At 43.8% G+C, this 24,677-nt stretch overlaps 2 protein-coding genes across 7 annotated transcripts in view; one reads left to right on the plus strand and one right to left on the minus strand.

Annotated features, from left to right (window-relative positions):
- The window catches only part of RTN3 (reticulon 3), a 62,639-nt gene extending 61,648 nt beyond the window's left edge, over nucleotides 1-991 (minus strand). For 2 of the 4 annotated variants that reach the window (XM_067748641.1, XM_067748640.1), the window contains exon 1: nucleotides 629-913. In XM_067748641.1, the coding sequence (XP_067604742.1) occupies nucleotides 629-773 (145 nt within the window). In that variant the 5' untranslated portion in view covers nucleotides 774-913. Of the gene's footprint in view, nucleotides 1-628 lie in introns of all 4 variants that reach the window. The other 2 variants (XM_067748639.1, XM_067748642.1) reach the window with 2 other exon arrangements.
- Nucleotides 992-7,162: 6,171 nt separating this feature from the next.
- Nucleotides 7,163-24,677, plus strand: part of ATL3 (atlastin GTPase 3) — a 50,790-nt gene continuing 33,275 nt past the window's right edge. The window contains exons 1-4 of one of the 3 annotated variants that reach the window (XM_067748648.1): nucleotides 7,163-7,452; nucleotides 16,353-16,403; nucleotides 18,105-18,319; nucleotides 18,460-18,603. In XM_067748648.1, the coding sequence (XP_067604749.1) occupies nucleotides 18,113-18,319; nucleotides 18,460-18,603 (351 nt within the window). In that variant the 5' untranslated portion in view covers nucleotides 7,163-7,452; nucleotides 16,353-16,403; nucleotides 18,105-18,112. Of the gene's footprint in view, nucleotides 7,453-8,597; nucleotides 8,683-16,352; nucleotides 16,404-18,104; nucleotides 18,320-18,459; nucleotides 18,604-24,677 lie in introns of those variants that run through there. The other 2 variants (XM_067748645.1, XM_067748647.1) reach the window with 2 other exon arrangements.

Below are 24,677 nucleotides of genomic sequence, written 5' to 3' on the forward strand. Positions count from 1 at the left end.
CTCCCAAATCTTCCCTGAGCTATTCTCATCACGCCTCCTTCTACCTCGGAGCCTCAGAAAAATCGGGCATTCGGTGTCTGGCCACAAAAAATTAACAGCAGATGAAAACAGTATAGAAAACGGCCTCAGTGTTTCCATTAAACTTCCTCATCTTTCCCACGGGCAACCAAAAAAACCCATGATTTTTGGAAGACTACGAATGGCTGATTATGTCAACACCTGTTTGCAAAACCTGCCATGCAACCCAACCCTTTCACCAACATCCCCTCAAAATCGTAAGGAGTCATTTCTCCTACCACCAACCTGCCCCAATCCGCTCAATCTCTCTAATCCTCCACTAAATCACCCTGGTTCAGAGGACGGCTCCCTCCGAACCCGTGTCTTTTCCCACCTGCCCAGTCTCGGCGTTAACGCCCACTCTCCAGAGTATCTCCCCTCCCCCAACCTGTTTTCCTCACACCCCGTTATTCCCTCACCGCCTGCAAGACCTGACGCTCCCCTCCCCCTTACCCCATTTTCCAGACGCTCCTTCCCGGGGGCTGAAGCCTCCAGTACGCAAGAGTGACTTGCAGTCCCTGACCCCGAAGGCACCCCCCTCCCGAGGTCGGGGTCCCCCGGCGCGCCTCACCAGCACAGGAGGAGCCGCAGCTCTTCGTCCCCAGGGCGGGGCAGGCTCCCGGGCTCCCGCCGCCGCCACCAGGCGCAGAGGACTCGGCCACGGAGGATGACGAGGAGACGGATGGGGACTGAGTGGCCGCCGACGGCTCCGCCATGGCTGCGCAAGCAAAGGCGGGAGAGGGGTGAATAGCGATGTGGGACGGGAGAGAGGGAGGGAAAAGAAAATAATAGGGCGGCTGGCTCTCCGAAGTCGCCTCGCCTCTCCTTGCTCCGAGGACAGAGTCCGACAGACAGACTGCCTTAGCCGAGCGCCGCGAGAGGGCGGAAGCGCGAGCGCGCAGGCGCACAAAGGGCCCTCGGGCTGGTGGCGCGGGCGGGAGGCGGTCAAGTTGAGGTGCCCAGTGACGCAGGGCGCAGGCGCAAGAACTGTCCCTCCGCGCTCTAACAGGGAAGGAGGGGCAAAACTGGCTTCGCCCAGCGCCCGGGCCAGTGGCTGGGGTGGGCCGTGCCCCGTGGGGACCAGGCGCAAGGGGCGTGGCCAAGCATCAAGCCCCGCCCACCACTGCGGCCGAAGTGGGAGGGGGGCCTGCGGCTTACTGTTGCTTCACGGCTCGTTTTGTGAATGTTTTAGCGTAGGCTAATTATGTGTCTTAACGATAGGAGTTTCTTTTTGCTTCCGTTGGTGGAGAATATCTTTCCCACAGATTCCAGAGCCGATGTCTTTTGTCTGATGCGTTCCCGCTCTTAACTCCAATGGTGAAAACCACAGTTTTCTGCAGGCCCGCTCTGCAAGGTGCTTTATGAATTTTTCTGGATGTGTCGTAACATCTCATCACCATGAGGCAGAGATGGCACGATCTCCCATTTGGTAGGTGGAGAAAGATGCTGTACAGAGTGAAAAACTATTACTTATTCCAATCACACTGCAATGCAGCCGCAGAACCTGCTTCATGTTCTTATCTCGTTACTGCTCCGAAAGAGGTATCCACCTTGGGTCTCAAGGTTGTCCTTTCCTCTAAATAGAGAGGACACATTCTGAATGAAAAAAACGCTGAGCTAATGAAAAAGGAAGAGCCAGGAGATAACATCCTGGCTGTGGTTATGGGGGATGGTAAAATGAGGTACTAAAAATTGAGAATATGGCACAAAAGACACGTAATTGAATTTTATTCGTAGCCTAAAAGAGGTCCTTAGTGAAAACTGTATTAGAAACCAGATATCTAGCTTATACTGGATTTTGTTCACTTTTTGGCTTCTCTTTGGTCGGCTTGCAAAATTCAAAGCCTTCTCCCTACGTCTGGTCAAGTGATTTGAAATGTGCCTGATTCTTTTAAAAACGGAAATGTAGACTGGAAGTAATAAAGATGAAGACTGTAGGCTTTGTGATTGCTAAAGCAGCAATTGATGACCAGAAGGGCAATTGCAGGATCAGCAGATCCTGTAAAGATGCAACCTCCTGAAGGGGGAGGTAGCCAGCCAAGCAGCCACAGAGAGGAAAAGTGATCTGACCAGAGGAAATCTTCTAGAACAGTCAGTGGACTACATCTGTCCTTGACAGTTTTTAAGGTCAGGTAAAGCCCAGACAGGAAAAAAACTCCTGGCCATTGAAACACTCTGAAAAAAGGCACAGAGAATATTTCCCAAAATAACTTTGTGGCAAATATCTAACTCTGGCACTTAACAGCATCAGATGACACTGCAGCAACCTGTCCCTTAGATGACAAAGAGAAATGCAATCCAATCTGATAAGCAAGCCAGTTATCTACCCATTCTGATAAATGCATAAATTTTTAAAATTTACATTATTAGGTGCTGGATAAGGAAATGAATGAGGCTGGTCCCTAACTCTGACAGCAATTGCTAGGATCTGCAGACCCTGGCTGGAAAGGAATCCTGTTTCCATATCTAGAAAGAGAGAAAAGAAGATAAACATCAAGACATTGATGTGGTCTTGGTGGTCTCTTCAAACCCTTCAGATTTTTTACATAAGAGGCCTTTATGCTAGATCCAATTCTTGAAGCTGCCTTTCCTTCCTGCTCTCATTTGCTGTACCAGTAAATTTCCCTGAGACTGACTCTTGCTTGGGATGTTATTTGTATACATGGTTTGTTCCACAGATGTTTACTGGTTACTTGCTGTGTGTATGACGGTATCCTGGGAAATTTGGAGGGATCCAAAAAATATGTTTGTCCTGAGCTTACAAGCTAGTTGGGGCTTAGAACATACTCACATAAAGTTTAAAAAATACAAATTAAATAACAACCAAAAACAACCCCCAAACAACACAAAATTATAATGCTCTGATTAGATGACAAGTGAATTGTATGAATTTAAGAGTATAGGGAATGACTATGGAGTTATAGTGACTTGGGGAGGTTTTATGAAGAAGCTAACTCAGGAGTTTGGAGTGGTAAGGAGGTCATTAAAGGCAAGGGAGAATGGTGTGAAGCAAATGCATGGGCTGTTTTTGAGCAAGTATACAATAACACCTCCTTCTGGGCAGACCAATCACAAAAAAGCACCCCTTGCTCCCAGCCCAGCCCAGCCCATGATGCATGTCACTGCTGGCTTGACTAGCAGAACTTGGCCTAGATTTGATCCCATCTTGCCCCTCCCCTCCACAGGCTGCATTAGTGCAACACAACACAACACAGCCTTCTGTGGTGGCTGGAGGCCTAGAAGTGTGAGATGTTTTGGGTACGGTTAGCCCAGGTTGGCTAGAGCCAAGGGCTTGAATTAGGACAAGAGGGAGATAAAATGGGGAGATGGGTTGGGGCCAGAGTGTGGAGAAGCAGTAACAGAGCCTTAAAGAATTGAGGGTTCATCTTAAGGCTAATGGGGATTCAGCATAAGTTTTCAGGCAGGGAAGGGCTCAGGTAGGATTGTTAAAGTGCTCACTGGAGTACAGTCATTTCTCAGGAGTTCTGAGCAATTTTTACTGCTGAGGCACTGAGCTGGGAAATCTTCTTTCTTGGTCCTATCCTTATGGGACAGGTATTTACAAAGCTAATTTCCCACATCATTTTCTAGGCCATCTTATTACCCAGTTTATTTTTCTTCTTGACTTTTAGAAAAAAAATTATTTAATATAGTCACATGCCATATATGTGTTTATATTCAAAAGTATATATACTATCAAGTTTTATTCTATCACCAACCCCCCTCCCCCCACTGGTCTCCCCCTCTACACTCACATAGGTAATTACTGTTAGTAGCTTTTTGTGGCAAGTGCACAGGTGAATGTAGCAAATCTATATCCTTCTTTTTTACTTTTAAATTTTTTTTAATTTTTATTTTTGGCTGCGTTGGGTCTTTGTTGCTGCGCGCGGGCTTTCTCTAGTTGTGGAGAGCAGGAGCTCCTCTTGGTTGTGGTGCGCAGGCTGCTCACTGCGGTGGCTTCTCTTGTTGCAGAGCACAGGCTCTAGGCGCGCGGGCTTCAGTAGTTGCGGCACGCGGGCTCAGTAGTTGTGGCTCATGGGCTCTAGAGCGCAGGCTCAGTAGTTGTGGTGCATGGGCTTAGTTGTTTCGCGGCATGTGGGATCTTCCCGGATCAGGGTTCAAACCCATGTTCCCTGCATTGGCAGGCAGATTCTTAACCATTGTGCCACCAGGGAAGCCCTATATACCATTTTATACACGAGCAAAGTAAGGTATTTAAATGACAACCAGGGACGCCAGTAGTCCAGCCTGTCTTTTCTGAGTGCCCAGACTGTTGCTTAAATGTGGATCCTGCGAGTAGGTGGTAGGAGAGGAGGCTGAGCTGTCAGCACAGTCAGTGAGTGATAATTATTTACTTGGCTGTTTACCCCAGGAGGCTGTGAGTCTCTGGAGGACAAGAATGTGTCTTATGCATTGTTGCAGCATTACTACCTAGCACTGTGCCTGGCATGCAATAAACACCCTATTTTTGGAAAGCTGTGGATCCTGAGTCACAGTGGATATTATTGCAGAAAACAATTTTTCTATTTTTGTGCTTTGTAACATAATTCAGCATCTCAAATATTTATGACTTTGTTTTGCTTTTCCAGAATGAATATAATGATTACCAATTTTTGAGCACTAATTATGCATCAGTCATAATTGCCAAACACTTACATCTCATTTAACCTACAACGCTGTGACTTGAGTATTCAAATCATTTGGCAGATGATGATAAAACGAGTTCAGAGAGGTTAACTAACTCACCCAAGTTTGCCCAGCGAGTGAGCATCAGAGCTAGAATTCAGAGCCAGCTCAGTCTGACCACAAAGCCAGTGGCCTTGACCATTCAAACATGTCTACATGTCATCTACTCTGGAAAACCACAAGGAAAGCTCAGCCTCTGGTCATACCACATGACTCAATTCAGAGTGAGATGGTTGAAGGCTGGCTCAAATCAGTTTCATCAATTTTTAGCATTTTGAACCTCCACTGTTTTGATGACCCTAGATACTTGAGAAGGAAACAACAATAACAAAACAGGTTTCTTGTTTACAGGGGTTGTTTTCTAAGCTGTGACTAATCCTGAAGTGTACCTATAATTTGTAGTGTTGTTCTAAGTGCCCAAAACTTCTACAGTGTATGGGGAAGCTGATGTGCTGACACTGACCTTGATGTTATTGAGAAAGATGTAATGTATTTTTTTAAACATTTATTTATTTTTGGCTGCATTGGGTCTTCGTTGCTGTGCGCGGGCTTTCTCTACTTGCAGCGAGCAGGGGCTGCTTTTCGTTGCGGTGCACAGGCTTCTCATCGTGGTTGCTTCTCTTGTTGTGGAGCACGGGCTCTAGGCGCGGGCTTCAATAGTTGTGGCACCTGGGTTTAATTGCTCTGGGGCATGTGGGATCTTCCCAGACCAGGGATTGAACCCATGTCCCCTGCACTGGCAGGTGAATTCTTAAGCACTGCATCACCAGGGAAGTCCCTAACGTATACCTTCTTTATTCTTCCATTCAATAAATATTTGAGTTTCTACCATCTGCCTGCCACTGTTTGGCAGCACTGGAGATAGAGCAGTGAACCAAAACAAAAATTCCTGTCCATTTGGAACTTATATTCTAGTGGGAAGACACAAACAAAAATAAAAGTAAAACTTAAAGTTAGATGGTGAGAAGTCTTATGGAGAAGGATGGGAAGGGGAATATAGAATGCTGGGAGGTATGCTCAATTTTAAAATCTTACACTGCATGTTGCAACTGTGACAAGTCATTAGCCTCTGGCCCCTTTCTCTCCTGAGCATGCCTCATAACGCCCTGGATTTGTGTCACATCCTGTAGGTCCTGCTTTCTGCATACCCAATGTGAAACCCCAGGAACCACTTGTCTTGAAGTTCTCATCTAGTTTCTTGCTGGCCAGAGTTAATTTATATCTAACCTAGACTCAAATATAAAGCCTGGCCGAGGGTATTTAAATAATCTTGAGAGTTTGCAGAGAATCAGAAGGTGCAGGGGAAAAGAAATCAAAACACGACCTCTTCAGGTAAGATTAGGTAGAATTATCTTTACCTTTTCACTTCTGGCCTAATCACTCGGGGAGTGAAAAACAGCTCAAGGGCGTGGCAGGGCCTAGAGATAGCTGGAAGGAGGTTCTGGGTAGGTTATAATAGTTAATGTAGAGGCAGAAGAAAGAAAGTGGAATAATTTGTCGAGTGAATGAGGCAATGGTGATGCCAAGAGGTGGTAGCGGTCGGGGGGCGGGGGAGGGAAATAGAGGCTTTAGCCTCTCATAAGCTCCATGAGCTATTTAGCCCCAAGACAACTGCCCCTACCCCAACGAATCCAAAATAACAATATTCTTCAATTGTGACAACAGACATTTTCTCAATCACACGTGAAGCGTGAATAAAAGCATTTTTGGAGAACCCTGTTTTGTACTGATCTACCATACAGTTTAAGTAAGGGTGTGATTGCCAATGCAGCTCGAAAAACAAGCTCCTCTAAGCCGGAGATTTACAAAATATGGCCATGGCTTAGGCTGGACAAAGCCAGTGGAAGGACTCTGCCTGGAAGTGGCTATGGTGCGCCATCAGGCTTGGACAGGGACGGGAATATGGGGCGAAGTTGCTGATGGTGATAATGAAGTCACGACCTCCGCTCCTTGTGAAGTCAAAACCATTTAAAAAAACACTGATGCTCACGTCACCCAGGGTTGAGGCCTCCCTTCGGTCCTTAGGGCAGAGTGCCGTCGACCTTATGGCCCCGGCCAGCGTTAAGCACCGAAACCGTCTCAAACACTGCAGTCAAGGATCTGTGGCCGGTTCCACCAACGCCTCCGCTGGGGGCCTGGCCTCAAGGCTAAGTGAGGGCAGGGCGGGGATGACTGGGCGGCCCACCGCTCCCTGCACAGCCTGCTGGGAGTTGTAGTTCAGTCGTCGAAGAGCCGCGGCAATCCCCATCCCTCTCTTCCGCTTCCTCCCCGCCCGGATGAGTGCGCAGAATGGGAACCGTTGGAGGGTACCCAGAGAGCGTGGGACTACAATTCCCAACGGACGGTTGCCCCCAGGGCGCAGCCCCAGGTAGCCGGCTGCGGGTGTCGGACTCCGGCGCACGCGCACACGCCTCGGGCGGTGGCAGAATTCGGCCGCGTGCGCTTTCCCGCTCCAGCCGGCTCGGCGCTCGCTGCCCTTCTGGCTGCCGGTCGATCCACGCTAGCCCGCTACGCGCCGTCTCTTGGTTTCGCGCGCCTCTCCTTCTCCCTAGTTGTTTGTAGAGCCAGGCCACGCCCGTTTCCCGCCGCCAGGGCCTGGTTCGTTCCCGCCCCATCCCGCCCCTCTCTGAGCTCCTGCTCCTTCTGCTGGAGGCGGAGGCTCCATGTTGTCCCTTCAGCGAGTGGTAGCGGCTGCATCGGGAGGAGCAGGTGAGGCGCGCTATTTTCCCCGAGCCCGCTCCGTGGCCACCCCCGCCGCCCTCCCTGCTATAGTTTCGAGGAGACCGGACGCCCGCGCCGCCGCCCTTCCTCGTCCCGGGGTTGGAACCGCGCGCCTCTCGCTGGGGTGCCTTAGCTGACGAATTAGGGTCCGGGGGCTGCTCGCGAGGCCGGGCCAGTCGGACGCGGGCGACGCCTTCCTCCGCTCCCGGCCGGGAGCGGCCGCCTTCGGGGGTCGGGCCCTGGGCCCGGAGGAGGCCGTTAGTACTCCTCGGGGTACTAACGGCCGTTAGTACTCCTCGGGGTACTAACGGCCGTTAGTACCCCGAGGGTCGGTGGTCCTGGGGCGGCGTTTAGAGGCTGAGCTGGGCGCTCCGGGCTGCTGCCCTCTCCCTGCCTAGGCGCTTCGCTCGCTCGCGGGCCGGGAAACCTCGGGCCGAGTGGCTGTGGCCGTATTAACGGGCCCAGGAAGTGGGGAAGGTAGATGCTTTATTGTTCACCCTTTTAAAAAGCTCTGGAGGGCTGCGAAGCGTCTTTGAGTTGGAAGCTTTATTTTTATCCTAAAGACCTTGAGTTACAGGAGGTTTTAGGGAAGTCGATTTTCAACCCGCACTTATCTCCCTAAGGAGATAAAAGAATGTGGCCTAAATTGATTTTTAGGAAGTTCTTTTAGTACGTTTGGTACAGTACGTTGTTCTTTTGCTTTCTTGAATACACAAAGCATAGGGAAAGTATTAAAGAGAAAACAAATAGTCACCATAAATTCATGGATTTTAATTTCATCTGTCGTTCTACCTGGCTTTATTCTTGTTTGCTGTGTGTGCTGTTGAAATGGCCAGAAGTTTTCACTTGCGAAACCTAAAGGCAAAAAAAAAAAATAAAGAAAAGAACATTGTTTGAAGACACTTTTAATAAATCTTAGTCCTCACGTTTGAATATGAAGTTGGATGGAATGTTTTGGGAAGGAGAGAAAAGAACTAACGGACCAAAAACGTGGTTTCACATTTTGGCTGGCTTTTGGAGAAGCAAAAGCTACGTAGTTTTAAACCGCGACAAGTATTCAGCATTGCAGTGTACTGAATTTCAAATTACTGTTTTTTTCCAATCCCCACAGAAACCAGCTCATAGTATAGAAATCTCTGTTGCTGCTTTAACACCTGTAAAGAAAACGCTTGATTGAAGAAGACCTCTACCTAATGAAGCATTACACTAGTAGAGCAGGTTGTTTTATTAGCTGCTGTTAACTGTCTTATTGGAGTAATCATAAAATTAAGAAAAGTAGTAAAAAGTAAGGATAAATGTGATGATGTGTACTAGCATAATTGTCTTAGTTTTCACTAAGTAGGACTTGTTTAGATTAGGCTTTTTTAGAATTGGTTTTCTATGGCGTAGCACATGCATTTTTCATTTTTATGACTCCTGAGTCATATAATAAAAGGTATACTCACACTAGGTATTTAAAATGAAATAATAGAGAATTGTAAGAAGCAAGAAATATAAAGTCACCTCTACTTCCCCAATTCCCCAGTGGTAGTCATTACTCACAGTTTGGTCACATATTCTAAGATTTCTTTCAAGTACCTTAGGGAACCCTGGGTTGTGTGAACTTGTTTGAGGTTTAAAATTTACCTGCAGTGACTCGGCATGCCTGTTAAACTTTCTATGGCCTTGTGTCTTATACTGAGAAATTGTTTAACACAACTACAAGTTTAAAGTTAGTCTGAATTTTAAAACATTTTCCTGACTTACCTTTGAGATTCTAGGAACATATTCTAAAAAATATCAAGGGGGAAAAGTGAGTGGAAAGCTTTTAGTTAAACGAGAAAAGTCTTTTAATTGCTGTAGAGCTGTGGTTCTCCGCCCTGCTGCTGCGCATTAGAATAACTTGAGGTTTTTAAAACCTGCCAATGCTTGGGGCCCACTCACAGATTCTGATTTAATATATTGAGGGACTAGGCAACAGTTTAAAAAAAAAAACAAACCCAAAACCCAAGTAATTTAATTTCTGTACTAATATATACAAATTTCTCTGTAGGTGGTTGCTTAATTTGAATTGATTTATTACTTTATAGGAAGTATAATTTGTAATATCAGTATTTTTGTATTGAGTTGATACTCTTCCATGCACATATCTAAAGAATGCCTTTTATTGGTATGTGTTTAGATTGTTAGAATATGTTTTGATTGTTAGAATGTGTTACATATATTTCACAGATAAAGTATCAATATATTACAAATCAGAAAATAGGTTTTAGTAGTATAGTAGGTGAATAAGCAAAGAAGTAGATTAACTCTTTTTGTCTTGAAATGATAAGGACTCCAAATCAAATATTGCCAGTTAAAGCTTATTCAACTGGAATACAGGTAATTAAAACCTTCAGGTAACCAGATTGATTTTGGGGGTGGTCTCATTTTTAGGGTAAAGTCAAATAAGACGAATATTGAATTCATTCTGTTAAAAAGATTTTTATCTTTTTAATAGACTAGCCTGGCATCTATTCTATTAAATGCTGTATTAAATTAGATGCCTGTAGTATAGCCTGGCATCATTTTTAGATTCAGCCCAATCTCTGCATTTCTGAATCTTTAATACTGTTTAGTCATAGTTGATCTTCATAAATCCATTAAGCACTACAGAATTCTTAATTGACAAAGAAAATGTGGTTTTGTTCAGCATTCTGTGCTAAGGTACAAATTTCCCCTATTCTGTTAAGTTGCATTTAAATAGAATTTTCACTGAAACAACCTTAAAAATATACGTGTATCTACCAGCATGCTTACTGCCTTGAGACCTAACAGTGTATAAAAGCACTCCCTCACCATCACCAAAAAAGCACTCCCTCACCACACCCAGCAGTTGTAGAGGTGGCTGAGGGCTTTAGTGTACTTAGCCTTACATATGATGATGTGTTTTCTTTGGCCTTTTCTGTGAATTAGGAACTTTAAAGACTGCCAGTAAGAACAAGGCATGAAAATGGTATGCTTCTGTTTTTGGGTGTGTTGCTTTTGCCCTTTAGAAAATATGGTATTTCAGGAGAGTGGAAAACTCAGGTCATAACTTTACCCTGAGTCATGCACGCTACTCAGTGAAATGTTTCTATAACTGTAGTTAGGATTTGCTTTTCAAAACTCTCTGGACAGTAAGGATGAGTACTGAGGCTGGCTCTACCCCAGTGGCTCTTAACCCAGGGCGATTTTGCCTGGTTGGGACACTTAGCAATGTCTGGAGACATTGCTGGGTCTCACAATCAGGAGGAAGCACTATTGGTATCCGGTGGGTAGAGGCCAGAGATGCTGCTAAATATCTTGCAGTGAATGGGGTAGCTCCCCACAACAAAGAGTTATCCAGCCCAAAATACCAGTGGTGCTGAGGTTGAGAAACCCTGGTCTAAACTGTTGACTTGATCTACTAAATTCTGTCTGAATTATCTGAAATAGCAATTGTAATTGCTTCCAAATAACTAGTTTCATTGAATTTATCACTGTTCAGATGGTCTTCTCAAGTATTTGAGGGACATTTAAACTTTTTTCCCCATGATGTTTTTTCTGATAGAACTTATTTCTTAAAATTTACATTTTCCATAGGAGCAGAAAGGCCAATTATAATTCACTAGTCTCAGCTACTTGTATTTAGCCTGAGCAGCTACTTTTTTTTTTTTTTCTTTCAGTCCTTTGAAAATTCAGAAATAATTCTAGGAAGAATCAGTGCTGTAATTTGCTCAGATCTCTACAAATTTGTCCCTATAATAATTAATTTCACTTGTTAGTCTTTCAGCCATTCTATTTGGGTTGTCTGTTTTTGTTTTAGTGCAGAGCTTCTCCATTGAATCCAATCATACAGCGATTGTTTGAATAGGCATACTTAAACCTATTGGTTAGTCTGGATTAAGGTGTGTTGTGTCCAAAGTAAAGGATACATCAGTACTTTAAAAGTAATTAGAAAAAATGTTGTAGCTTCCACATCAACTATTGGAGTCCTTTTTAATTATCCAAATATTTTCAACATTTCTACATACTTCGAAATGACGGCTGATGCGGTATTACTATGAGCTATTTACAGCACTAATCAAAATTGGCAGTATGATATAGTTCTACCACTCACTTTTTTTTTTTTTAACTTAGGTTTTAAGTTCACTAAACTTAGGTTTTCCCTAAACTTAGGTTTTAAGTTCACTTAAATGTATACAGATGGTCGGGGAACTAGGATCCTAGAAACTGCGTGGTGTGGCCCAAAAAAAAAAAATAGAGATAGATGTGACTGTGGTCAGGCCATATCTTTGTATGTGTATAAGATGTCACATCTGTTACTCATATAAATGAACATAATAGAGCATTACCTCTTCATATCGAACATTAACTGTTCATGTAAGTGAGCATTACTGTTGTCATCATCTCAGAATGCATATCTGGACCTTGGGAAATGATTGCTTCGCTAAAGGGAGAAGGCATATAAGGTTGCCACTTAAAGCTTTTTCTAGTACTATCCCTGGAGGTTAGATCTCCAAAGTATAAGATTACTGAGAAGTGGGAGTAATTTCACTGCAAATGGAGTATCTCTCCCCCTTAAAAAACTCCTAAAACAAACCCCCAGGTCTTTGGTGGGGTCCTTGCTGAGCAAGTTGCTTTAATGTTTTTATCATCGTAAATTTTGATCTGTTCTTTAGCCAGGACTATACAATTTTAAATTAAGCCAAGGCATGAATACGTTACCCAGCAAGTTTGGCCAATTTAGATATTCAGGAAATTTTCACTTGTTCAACAGAGATTGAATTTTAGGGCTATAAAATGGCTTTACCTAACTGCCTGATTTTGTAGACGAAACTGAGACACAGAGAAGTAAAGTGATTTACTCATGCTGTTACGGTTAGTACGAAACTGGGCCCAGAAATCTGGTCTTTCCTGATTGTTAGGGAAGGCCTTTCTCCTGTAGATACTCCTTCACTGTTATAATAGTCTTTGCCAAACCAGGAGCTTAAGTCATAAAAGGAAGAAATGGTAGGGTCTGGTGGTATGTTTCATCTAGGAAGATGGAGTCAGGAAAGATGTGAAGGCTGAAAGGTGGAGATTTGAGAGAAGTGGAGCATCTGAGAGGATTCATTTTGATGATACTAAATGTAGACTTATAAAATGTTAGAACTGAAAGGGTTGCTAGAGGTTAAATCTTGACTCATTTTACTGTTGAGACTGAAGACTAGACATGCCCAGAATCACACAGGTTGTTAGTGGTAGAACTGGAATAGGAACTTGTCTCCTGACTCTTGTACCCATATATTTCTACATAATACACCTCCAAGAGTGAGCTGATGGTGGAATATCCAGATGAATCTTCCCTTTAAGCAGTTGCACATTTGGACCTAAGTGCAGGTTAGAAATGAATGAAGTTGCATCACCAAAATAGAGGATGTAGTGAAATTATAAGAATAAAGAGCTTATTCAGCGAGAGGTTGAGAACTGCAGAAGGCTAAAGCAGGGCGTTGGTGGGTATCACAGGAGGCTGAAAAGGAGAACCAGTGAAAGGGGGTGATAAAGAGGCTGGAAGAGAACTAGGAGTGGGCACTGTTGTGGAGTCCAAAGGTTTTAAGAAGTTTTAGAAGTGGTTGGCCAGTGTGTTATATCACAGGTGTAGAGTTGAATGAGAATCAAGAAATGCCTATTGGATTTGGCAGGAGAGGTCATTGATGAACTAGAGAATGGTTTCAACAGAGAGACTGAGAAGAAGGTCAGATTGCAAGGTGATAAGAAGGGAATGGGTAGATAAGTGGATGAAGACACACTTTCAGGGAGGTTGACAAAGAAAGACTGGGAGGAGGAAGGGAAGAAACTGACTTTTATTGAGGTTCTTTACATGTACTATAGGGTTTCGTGTTTACAGTACTAGGAAGCTATTATTCTATGGTAGATCCTGGGGCTGAATGTGGTAGTTTCCCTACTCCCCAGGAGCTCATTACAATATTATTATGTTGTAATGAGTGGAATAATAGTAAAGGTTTTAGTGGAAATAGGAAAGTGGGTTCTTTTTATGGAGTCCCTAATATGTGTCAGACACTGTCCTTTGAGATGGGTATTAGTTTTATACATAAATGGAGCTACAAATGGTTAGAAATTTATCCACAGTCACATTGTGACTAAATGGTGGAGTTTTTCGTTTATTCCCCAACTGTTTATTGGATGTCTACTCTCTGTGGGCACTCTTCTGGTTCTTGGATATAGCATTGAACAAAAGAGACAAAAATTTCTGCCCTCATGGAGGTTACATTCTAGAGGTGAGAAAGTAAGGATTTAAGCCCTGCCGTCTCTCTTGATTGCTTTTAGTGTACTGTGCAAAGTGATGGACTCTGAGAGGATGGGGTGGGTGATCAGGACAGAGGGAGGGTGAAGGTGATTGTTGAAGGATGAGCAAGTGTTTGCTGGAGTCAAGTGGAAGAAACATTTCAGGCCATGAGAACAAATGGTTGAATAGGCTGTATATTTGAAAATTTGGAATCAAGACAGGACAGGATGTGAATCCTAACTTTCTCCTAGGAGGAAGACCAATGAGTATAAATTTACCTGGGAGGATGAGGAGAATAAAGCATTAGAGGAACGAAGGCAGTAGGGCGAATGGTGAAAGGGTTTGACTTACAGGATGGGACTTTTTAGCTTTCAGCCATCAATCCATAAAATGTTTTTGTAGTTTTTTAAATAAATTTGTTTTATTTATTTAATTTTGGCCACGTTGGGTCTTTGTTGCTGCACGCGGGCTTTCTCTAGTTCCTGCGAGCGGGGGCTACTCTTGGTTGCGGTGCGTGTGCTTCTCATTGTGTTGGCTTCTCGTTGCAGAGCATGGGCTCTAGGCGTGCGGGCTTCAGTAGCTGTGGCATGTGGGCTCAGTAGTTTTGGCTTGCAGGCTCTAGAGCATGGGCTCAGTAGTTGTGGCACACGGACTTAGTTGCTCCGTGGCATGTCGGATCTTCCTGGACCAGGACTTGAACCCGTGTCCCCTGCATTGGCAGGCAGATTCTTAAGCACTGTGCCACCAGGGAGGTCCTTGATAGTTTTTTTTTTATGTAGTTGCTGATATGTTTATGTACTGTAATGAAGGCATTCATCCCTGAAGGATGAGGTAACATCCTTAAAGCAACACTCGGGGATGTTGACTTGCATGATCAACCTAACAGGCAGGAAAGGTTGGAAGGTGGCATGGCTAAAGGAGATGGCCCTGAGGTTTTTTTTTTTTTTTTTTTTTTTTTTTTTTTTTTTGCGGTACGTGGGCCTCTCACTGCTGTGGCCTCTCCCGTTGCGGAGCACAAGGCTCCGGACGCGCAGGCTCAGCGGCCATGGCTCACAGGCCCAGCCGCTCTGCGGCATGTGGGATCTTCCCAGACCAGGGCACGAACCTGTGTCCCCTGCATCGGCAGGCAGACTCTCAACCACTGCGCCACCAGGGAAGCCCCGGCCCTGAGGTTTTGATTAAGGGATCTATGAGATTGGGGGGGCAGGTTGTCTGAGATGCGAGGATAAATCAGCAAAGGAAGTTTACATGATATCTAGAAAAGGGTGAGTGGAAATAAGATTTTTACTTGGATGATCAATAATATAGTTCTCTTGTCTTAGGAAGTGAGAGATAAAGATAGTGTGGTGAAAAGTGAGCAGCTCTATTTGTTTAAATTAAATTATTAGTGATGTGTACAGTTTAAAATGATTTTTCCCTTAAGTGGATCCAAACCAAAGGAACAAGATCTTTTAAAATCCGGTGTGCCCGGTATACTGTCGGAGAGAAATGCAGGATCACCCCAGCTCCCTCAAGTAAATATAGCCTGGTTCTCTTCTTTTTCACTTTGCTACAGGCAGAAAGAGGAAGAGATGAGGGAAGGCTTTATCACTTTTTTTTTAAACTGTCCTTCTTAGTGGTCTTCATCTTCTCTTGAAGTGTAGTTCGTTGTCTACAGCTGCATACATTTTTGTCATGTGATTATTCTATCTTGTTTGTAGCCCAGGTAACTTTATCTTCCATACCTGTTGCCCTGACAGTATCACCTGCATCCTTAGGGTGGTAGCTTTCAACTAGATTACAGTACATACCATCCATCCTTTTTACAGTTGTTTATTGTGTGCCTGCTTTGTGTCAGTACATTCACACTGCTCAGTAAACTTTAATAGTGAAATAGATAAAATTGAAAGAGCCAGTACCATGAACTCAATTGTGAAGTCCTGGGGGACTATTGTATTGGTTACTAGGTTTGGTTGTATCTCGTAGAGCCTCCAAGTAAGTGATTTAAACGAGGTAGACATTTTTCTTTCATATGAAAGTGAGCCAGCATGGCAGTTCTGCTACACCAAGTCCTCAGCCCTACCTCTCTTGTTGCTCCAGTATTCCTAGGGTGTTGCCCTCACATGCCTGGTCCAGGGTGACTTGGTCCCACTTTTGCATATAGCCAGCAGGAAGGGGAAAGATGCATGATATGCAAGTTGCTATATCATTTCCAGTCAGAACTTAGTCACACAGTGATACCCTACATACAAGGTTGGGTTGGAAATGTGTTTCTTCTGAGCATTTATATGCCCAGCTAAAAATATATTACCATAGCAGGAGGAGAAAATGAATATTGGGGGCGCAACCAGCCATCTCAGGGACTTCGTTTGGTATTGCTTTGAGTACTGCACAGTACTTAACCTTGTGGCTTGTCCATAAGGTGTGGATAAATTGTTCTCATTTCTTCTTTTATATAAAAGACTGAAGGTCTTCAGGTCCTGGATTCACCTGCTGTTATGGCAATAAGAACTCTAAGAGATTATTTACAGAAATGTTTCCTTTTTATAATAGGAAATAATGGGAAAGAAAAGTATTAGTGTATATGTATTATAATGCTAGAATGACACTGAATCAATGTTTATAAATTGTTTTCCAACAGTTTGCAAAAAATTAAAAAGTGGCAAGAACCCTTTTGTTGCTGCCTGATACAGTAAGTATAAAAAGCGAGCAGCGGGACTCCCCTGGTGGCGCAGTGGTTAAGAATCCGCCTGCCAATGCAGGGGACACAGGTTCGATCCCTGGTCCGGAGAGCACCCACATGCCGCGGAGCAACTAAGCCCATGCGTCACAACTACTGAGCCCATGTGCCATAACTACTGAAGCCCGCACACTGTAGGGCCTACATGCCGCAGCTACTGAGCCTGTGTGCTGCAACTACTGAAGCCCGCGTGCCTAAAGCCTGTGCTCTGCAACAAGAGAAGCCACCGCAATGAGAAACCCGTGCAGTGCAATGAAGAGTAGCCCCTGTTCGCCACAACTGGAGAAAGCCTGTGGTCAGGAATGAAGACCCAGTGCAGCCAAAAAATAAAAATAAATAAAAAGTGAGCAGCAATTCCCATACTTAAAGATTAGAGTCTGGCCGTCAAGCTGTTTTGTTGACTTTGCCTGCTGTGATCATTCAGCCTTTACTGCTTCCCAGATGAAAGTGTTTCTGGGACCATGTGTATGATTTTGGCCAAATCTGCCTACCTGTTCTATGCTCAATATTTGTCCTTCAATTTACTTTATATTGATTAGTTTTTAAAACTTAGCCTCCTAAGCAATAATCCATTAAAACATGGTTTTGTTTCCTAATGTTTAATAGTCATTAAAATACATAATTATTAAAATAAAACAAGTGTCCTTTTAACTACCTAAAAACATCTCCTTTAGTACATACACTTAGGGAAGGGAAATAGTGCTTTGCCTCATTTCATAGGCCCCACTGCTGTTTGTTTGTTTGTTTGTTTGTTTGCGGTACGCAGGCCTCTCACTGTTGTGGCCTCTCCTGTTGTGGAGCACAGGCTCCGGACGCACAGGCCCAGTGGCCATGGCTCACGGGCCCAGCCACTCCGCAGCATGTGGGATCTTCCCGGACCGGGGCATGAACCCGTGTCCCCTGCATCGGCAGGCGGACTCCCAACCACTGCGCCACCAGGGAAGCCCTATGGTTTTATTTTTAAAGTAATTTATTTATTTATTTATTTTTGGCTGCATTGGGTCTTCGTTGCTGCACGCGGGCTTTCTCTAGTTGTGGCGAGTAAGGCCTACTCTTTGTTGCTGTGTGCGGGCTTCTCATTGCGGTGGCTTCTCTTGTCGCGGGCTCTAGGCGCATGGGCTTCAGTAGTTGTGGCGTGTGAGCTCAGTAGTTGTGGCTCGTGGGCTCTAGAGCGCAGTCTCAGTTGTTGTGGCACACGGGCTTAGTTGCTCCGCGGCATGTGGGATCTTCCCGGACCAGGGCTCAAGCCCATGTCCCCTGCATTGGCTGGCGGATTCTTAACCACTGTGCCACCAGGGAAGTCCTGGATATCCTTTTTTAATGATATGCTCGTTCATAATCTTTTACCCATTGCTATTTTTAAAGGGGGAATGGTTGTCTTTTGTTTTTCTAGAGTGATTCTGGATATGAGTCCTTTGGATTTAGGTGTTAGGAATATTTCCTCCTAGCCTGTGACTTGCATTTTTACTCCCTTAAGGATGTCTTTTAATGAACAAAAATTCTTAATTTTAATGAAGTCTAATTTGTCATTTTTTTTCTTTTATGGTTGGTGCTTTGTGCCGTGTTTAAGAAGTTTTTACTCTTCCCATGTTAAAAAAGTAACATTTTAAAAATATTTGAAACTAATATTTTTTTTTCTCTACAACAACATAGGTGATGCTATGGAGAGTGGAAAGCCTTGTCCAGTGCAGGTTGTTTTAGTGCAGAAAGACCAACATGCCTTTGAGCTAGAAGAGAAAGCCTTGGCCAGCATCCTCTTACAGGAACACATCCGAGACCTTGATGTGGTGGTGGTGTCAGTGGCTGGTGCCTTCCGAAAGGGCAAGTCCTTCTTTCTGGACTTTATGCTACGATACTTATATATCCAGGTAAAGTAGAATTATTTCATTTCAAATTAGAAAGTGAGACTGTTATGTCCAAAAGAGCAAACTAAGCTCATGAATTATCCTTGATGTGTAAAGTTACTCGAAATTTTAGACTTAATGGAAATTTCTTATTTCTCCTATAGAAGGAAGGTGGCAGTTCAAATTGGTTGGGTGACCGAGAAGAACCGTTAACAGGGTTTTCATGGAGGGGGGGCTCTGACCCAGAAACCACTGGGATCCAGATCTGGAGTGAGGTTTTCACTGTGGAGAAGCCAGATGGGAAGAAGGTAAGGAAGAAAAAGACTTATAAACTAACAAACACAACAGAATGAGAACTTTAATGTGTAGCCTGATAATCCAATTAAAAATGATTTTTATCGTAATGATATAAGTGCATGTTTAAAACTAATTCAGGACTAAAAGGTCAAAGAGTAACATAAGGCTTCTAACGAACAATAGCTGTCAGGTGCCCTAGTCCTCTGTCTGCTCATTTTCACTTCCCAAAGGCTAATGCTCTCAGCTGTTCAGATGTTACTTCTGTTCTTTACACTCTTACTCCTGTAAGCATTCACTCCCCCCACCCCTCCAGCTGTCAGCAGGGCATCTTACCCACCTCATCGAGCCTAGTAAGCTTCAGTTATAGAACTGCTCCCCAGGTTTCTTTGTGAGGGTCAGCAGGGGCAAGTCATGTGTCTCCTAAAGTGGAAGAGGGGATTTGGGGTTATGACTCTTTCTTCAACAGACTTTAACCCATTCCTTCTGTTTTTAGCCTCACCCTAAAGCATACCTTCACATCTGTTTGTGCCTCTCATTTTTGAGTCTTTCCAGGGCTTCAGGTTTCATATCCCCCCTTCAGGTTGTTCAGTTTCTGCCGTTTCCTTGATGTTAAGTAATTAAATATTTTGAGAGCTGGACAGTTGATGCACGACTTTTTTTTTTAATGTTTATTTATTTATTTGGCTGCGCTGGGGCTTAGTTGCGGCACGCAGGATCTTCGTTGCTGCGTGCGGGATCTTTAGTTGCAGCATGCGGGATCTAGTTACCTGACCAGGGATCGAACCTGGGCTCCCTACGTTGGGAGCTAGGAGTCCTAACCACTGGACCACCAGGGAAGTCCCTGATGCATGAACTCTTGATCACTGTTTCCACAGTTTCTATTTCTTTTCCTTATTCTTTTAATGTTTTGTTTCTTTCTCTCTTTGTTGTTTGTTTTTTTTTTAGTAAAGTTTCAGGAGAAAGGTATATAGGAAAACCCTCTTTTGTTTTTTCAGCATAAATACACATACAGAAATGCGTAGCAAAATGGGGAGATTATCACACATTTCTTTAAGGGTAGAGAATGTAGGAGAGTAAGGAGTTTTTGGAATATAACATTAGAAACTTTTGCATGGAAGGATCTTTAGATGTTATTTTTATCCAGCCTTTAATTTTTTAACAGCTTTACTGAAATTTAATTGATGTTCCATTTCTCCCCTCCCAGCTTTAGTCACTATTTTACTTTAATAACATTGCTTTTATTGTTGTTTAAATGGTTAGTTATCTTTTAAAGATATTTAAATAATAAGAAAAAAGCCATATATTTACCCATGCAGTTACCATTAACTGCTCTTCACTTTTTGTGTCCAGGTTTTTATCTATTTTTTGTATTCATTTTCCTTCAGCCTGAAGGACTTCTTTAATATTTCCTGGGCTTCCCTGGTGGCGCAGTGGTTGAGAGTCCGCCTGCCGATGCAGGGGACACGGGTTCGTGCCCCGGTCTGGGAAGATCCCACATGCCGCGGAGCGGCTGGGCCCGTGAGCCATGGCCGCTGAGCCTGCGCGTCCAGAGCTGTGCTCCGCAATGGGAGAGGCCACAACAGTGAGAGGCCCACGTACTGCAAAAAAAAAAAAAAAAAATTCCTGTAGTGCTGCTCTTTTGGTGCAGAATTCTTTTAGCTTTCTTTCTATGTTTGAAAAGTATTTTGCCTTTGTTTTGAAAATATTTATGCTGGGTATAGAATTCTAGGCTGGCAGTTTTGTCTTTCAGTGCCTCAAAGATGTCACTCCCCTGCCTTTTTTTTTTTTTTAAAAGATTTAATTTAGGGCTTCCCTGGTGGCACAGTGGTTAAGAATCCACCTGCCAATGCAGGGGACACGGGTTCGAGCCCTGGTCTAGGAAGATCCCACGTGCCGTGGAGCAACGAAGCCTGTGCACCACAACTATTGAGCCTGTGCTCTAGAGCCAGCGAGCCACAACTACTGAGCCCGTGTGCCACAACTATTAAAGCCTGTGCGCCTAGAGCCCGTGCTCCGCAACAAGAGAAAGCCCACACAGAGCAACGAAGACCCAACGCAGCCAAAAAAAAAAAAGATTTAATTTTATTTATTTTTTTGGCTGCGTTGGGTCTTTGTTGCTGCATGTGGGTTTTCTCTAGTTGCGGCGAGAGGGGGCTACTCTTCGTTGCGGTGCATGGGCTTCTCATTATGGTGGCTTCTCTTGTCGTGGAGCACAGGCTCTAGGCACGCAGGCTTCAGTAGTTGTGGCACATGGGCTCAGTAGTTGTCCAGTGCAGGTTGTTTTGGTGTAGAAAGACCAACATGCCTTCGAGCTAGAAGAGAAAGCCTTGGCCAGCATCCTCTTACAGGAACACATCCGAGACCTTGATGTGGTGGTGGTGTCAGTGGCTGGTGCCTTCCGAAAGGGCAAGTCCTTCTTTCTGGTGGCTCGCTGGCTTAGTTGCTCTGCAGCATGTGGGATCTTCCCGGACCAGGGATTGAACCTGTGTCCCCTGCATTGGCAGGCTGATTTTTATCCACTGTGCCACCAGGCAAGACCCTTCCTTGCCTTTTTGCTGACATTACTTCTGCTGAGAAATTGGTGTTATCCTTTGTTCTTGTGTGTTTAATGTGTCTTTTTGTCTAGTTGCTTTTATGGGGTTTTTGTAGTCTGACTGGAGGGAACAGGTGCTGTTCTTGGTCCTCTGTGAGCCTTAGGTAGTGTTCCCTCTAACCCCCTTTTTTTTTTTTTTTTTGCTGTACACGGGCCTCTCACTGTTGTGGCCTCTCCCGTTGCAGAGCACAGGCTCTGGACGCGCAGGCTCAGCAGCCATGGCTCACGGGCCCAGCAGCTCCGCGGCATGTGGGATCTTCCCAGACCGGGGCACAAACCCGTGTCTCCTGCATTGGCAGGCGGATTCTCAACCACTGCGCCACCAGGGAAGCCCCCTCTAACCCTTTTGAATGGCTCTTTCTCTAGTCTCAGGTAATTTCCTTATTCACATGGGTTGGTCAGGACTCGGCTGAACACTTGATGGGTACCCTCTGTAGATCCCTGGTGTTCTTTGTCTCAGTAGCTCTCTACTCAGGTGCTCTGCCTAAGAACTCCTGTTTCCTTGGTCTTCCTGACTCTCAGCTGTATTTCCTGACTCAGAGAATCTGGTGGCTCTGCCTGGGTTCCCCCTCCCTGTGCCTTGGCCAGTTAGCTGGGTCAACTGTAAGGCTCACCTCATCTGTTTCCTTTCTTTCAAGGATCATTATCCTTTGTTACCCAGTGTCCAGTGTCTTGAAACTGTTGTTTCATATATTTTGTCTGTTATGTTTGGTTTTAGGTGGGAGGATAAGTCCAGTCTGTTATTCCATTTTGACTGGAAATGGAAGTCCAATCTTCATTTTAGAGATACTGTAAAATGACCCAGTGAGTTAAGGGCCTGCTGTGGGTAACATAGCGACTCTTAGAGACGGCACCACAACAAGGCCCTATGACCTTCATTTCTGTTCTTATTTTTTGTATCATGTTCTGTTTCTACATTTCTGGTAATGTGTGGTAGGTGGTTTTGTTTTTTACTTTTTATTGCAGAATAGTTGCTTTACAATGTTGTGTTAGTTTCTGCTGTATAGTAAAGTGAATCAGTTATACAGACGTCCACTCTTTTGTAGATTTCCTTTGCATATAGGTCACCACAGATAGGGTTTCCTGTGCTAAACAGTAGGTTATTATTAGTTATCTGTTTTATACGTAGTAGTGTATATATGTCAATCCCAGTCTCCCAATTCGTCCCACCCCCCAGTAGATGCTTTCTTAATTTTTCTTTTTTTTTTTTTGTGGTACGCGGGGCTCTCACTGCTGTGGCCTCTCCCGTTGCGGAGCACAGGCTCCAGACGCGCAGGCTCAGCGGCCATGGCTCACGGGCCCAGCCACTCCGCGGCATGTGGGATCCTCCCAGACCGGGGCACGAACCCGTGTCCCCTGCATCGGTAGGCGGACTCTCAACCACTGCGCCACCAGGGAAGCCCAGATGCTTTCTTAATTTATTTTTAGGAATAAATAATTATTGTTGACTATGTGATCCCTTTGTACAGAAGTGGTGGGCCTCATTTTAATTTTGGGGGAATGTGGTGTATTAATTCTCCTTAAGGGTTTAGGAAATCTCTACAGTGTTAGTAGTAAGCAGGCTTTGCTTTTAGTTATCTGACATTTATAGTGCTGTCATTTTTTTATCTTGTTGAATTGACTCCTCTATAGAGCTCCATGTTTATTGACAGCATTTTGGTTTCCTGCCCTTTAAAAAAATTTAATAGACTTTATTTTTTAGAGTAATTTTAGGTTTATAGGAATATTGATCAGGAAGTGCAGAGTTCCCCCTTCCAGTTTCTCCCTATTATGTACATCTTTTGTCAGTGTGATACATTTGTTATAATTAATGGACCAGTATTGATAGGTTGTCATTAACTAAAGCCCATGGTTTACGTTAAGGTTCACTCTTTGTGTTGCACGTTCTGTGGGTTTTGATAAATGTATAATGATATGTAGCTACGATTACTGTATCAACAGAGGAAGTGCACTGCCCTAAAAATCCTTTGTGCTCCACCCGTTTGTTCCTCCTCCCCTCCCTGAAATCCTGGCAACCACTGATTGTTTTACTGTCCCCATAGTTTCGCCTTTTCCAGAATGTCATATAGTTGGAATCATATAGTATATAGCCTTTTCTGATTGGTTTCTTTCACTTAGCAATGTACATATTTTTATGGTTCCTCACATCTGTTTGTATTGATAGCTCATTTCTTCTTATTTCTGAATAGTATTCCACTCTATGTATGACCACAGTTTATCCACCCACCTACTGAATGCCATCTTGTTTGCTTCCAAGTTGTGGTAATTGTGAGTAGAGCTGCTGTAAATATTCATGGGCAGGTTACTGTGTGGACATAAGTTTCAACTCATTTGGGTAAATACCAAGAAGTGCAACTGTTGGATTGTATGGTAAGATTGTGCTTAGTTTTGTAAGAAACTGCCATGCTGTCTTCCAAACTAGTTGTGCCATTTTGCGTGCTCTCCAGCAGTGAGTGAGAGGTCCTGATGTTTCATATTCTCGTTAGCATTTGGTATTGTCAATTTTCTGGTGTGTAAGGATACCTTGTTGTGTTTATAGTGTGTTTTAAAAAAAATTACATTCAGACATCTAGCAGGATCAGGAGTGCTTTAAAAAAAATCAATATTCCTACACCAGAAACTAACACAACATTGTAAATTAACTACAATTAAAAAAAATTAATATTGGATAAATGCTGTACTGATAAGCAGTTCTTTAGAAGTTAGCCAAATAAAAGTTTAGCAAGATGGTCTTATTTTATACTTGGTGAGGTTTTAGCTTAGAGCTTGTCTAATTAGAAAGCCACCTACAAGTGGAATTACTGGGTCTGAGAATGCCCATTTCCTCTTTTTCTAGCTATTGCCAAATTGTTCTTGAAGGTAGTTATGGTATTTTACTATTCCACTACATGGTATGAGAATACTATTTCCCCGAAATATGCAGCACTTTAAGTATACTTATGACTCCCACTCCTCAAAGAGCTTCTCTTTAGTATGTCTTCTTTTTCCCTCTGTTTGGCCTCATTTTTCTCATTAGCAGATGCCATGGTTTCCTCTTTTTCATTGAGGTATAATTCACATACCATAAAATTCAACCTTTAAAATACATAATTCAGCAGCTTTTAGTTCACTCACAAGACTGTGCAGGTATCACCATCTAATTCCAGAACATGTTCATCACCCCCAAAAGAAACTCAGTCACTCCCCATTTCCCTCTTCTCCCAGCCCATGGCCACTATCGATCTGCTTTCCTCTTCCATGTTGGCTGTTTCATATAGATGGAGTCACATAACATATGGGTCATTTGTGTAGCCTCTCACACCCAGCCCAGTGCCCTCAAGGCCCATCCATGATGTAACACTAGTAATGACTAATGATGTTGAGAATCTTTTCACATAACCATTTGTATATTTTCTTGGGAAAAACATCTGTTCAAATCAAATCCACTTTTTAATTGGGTTGTCTTTTTGTTGTTGAATTCTTTATGCATTCTGGATACTAGACTTTCATCGG

Source organism: Pseudorca crassidens, chromosome 9, assembly GCF_039906515.1.
Source record: "Pseudorca crassidens isolate mPseCra1 chromosome 9, mPseCra1.hap1, whole genome shotgun sequence".
NCBI lineage: Eukaryota > Metazoa > Chordata > Mammalia > Artiodactyla > Delphinidae > Pseudorca > Pseudorca crassidens.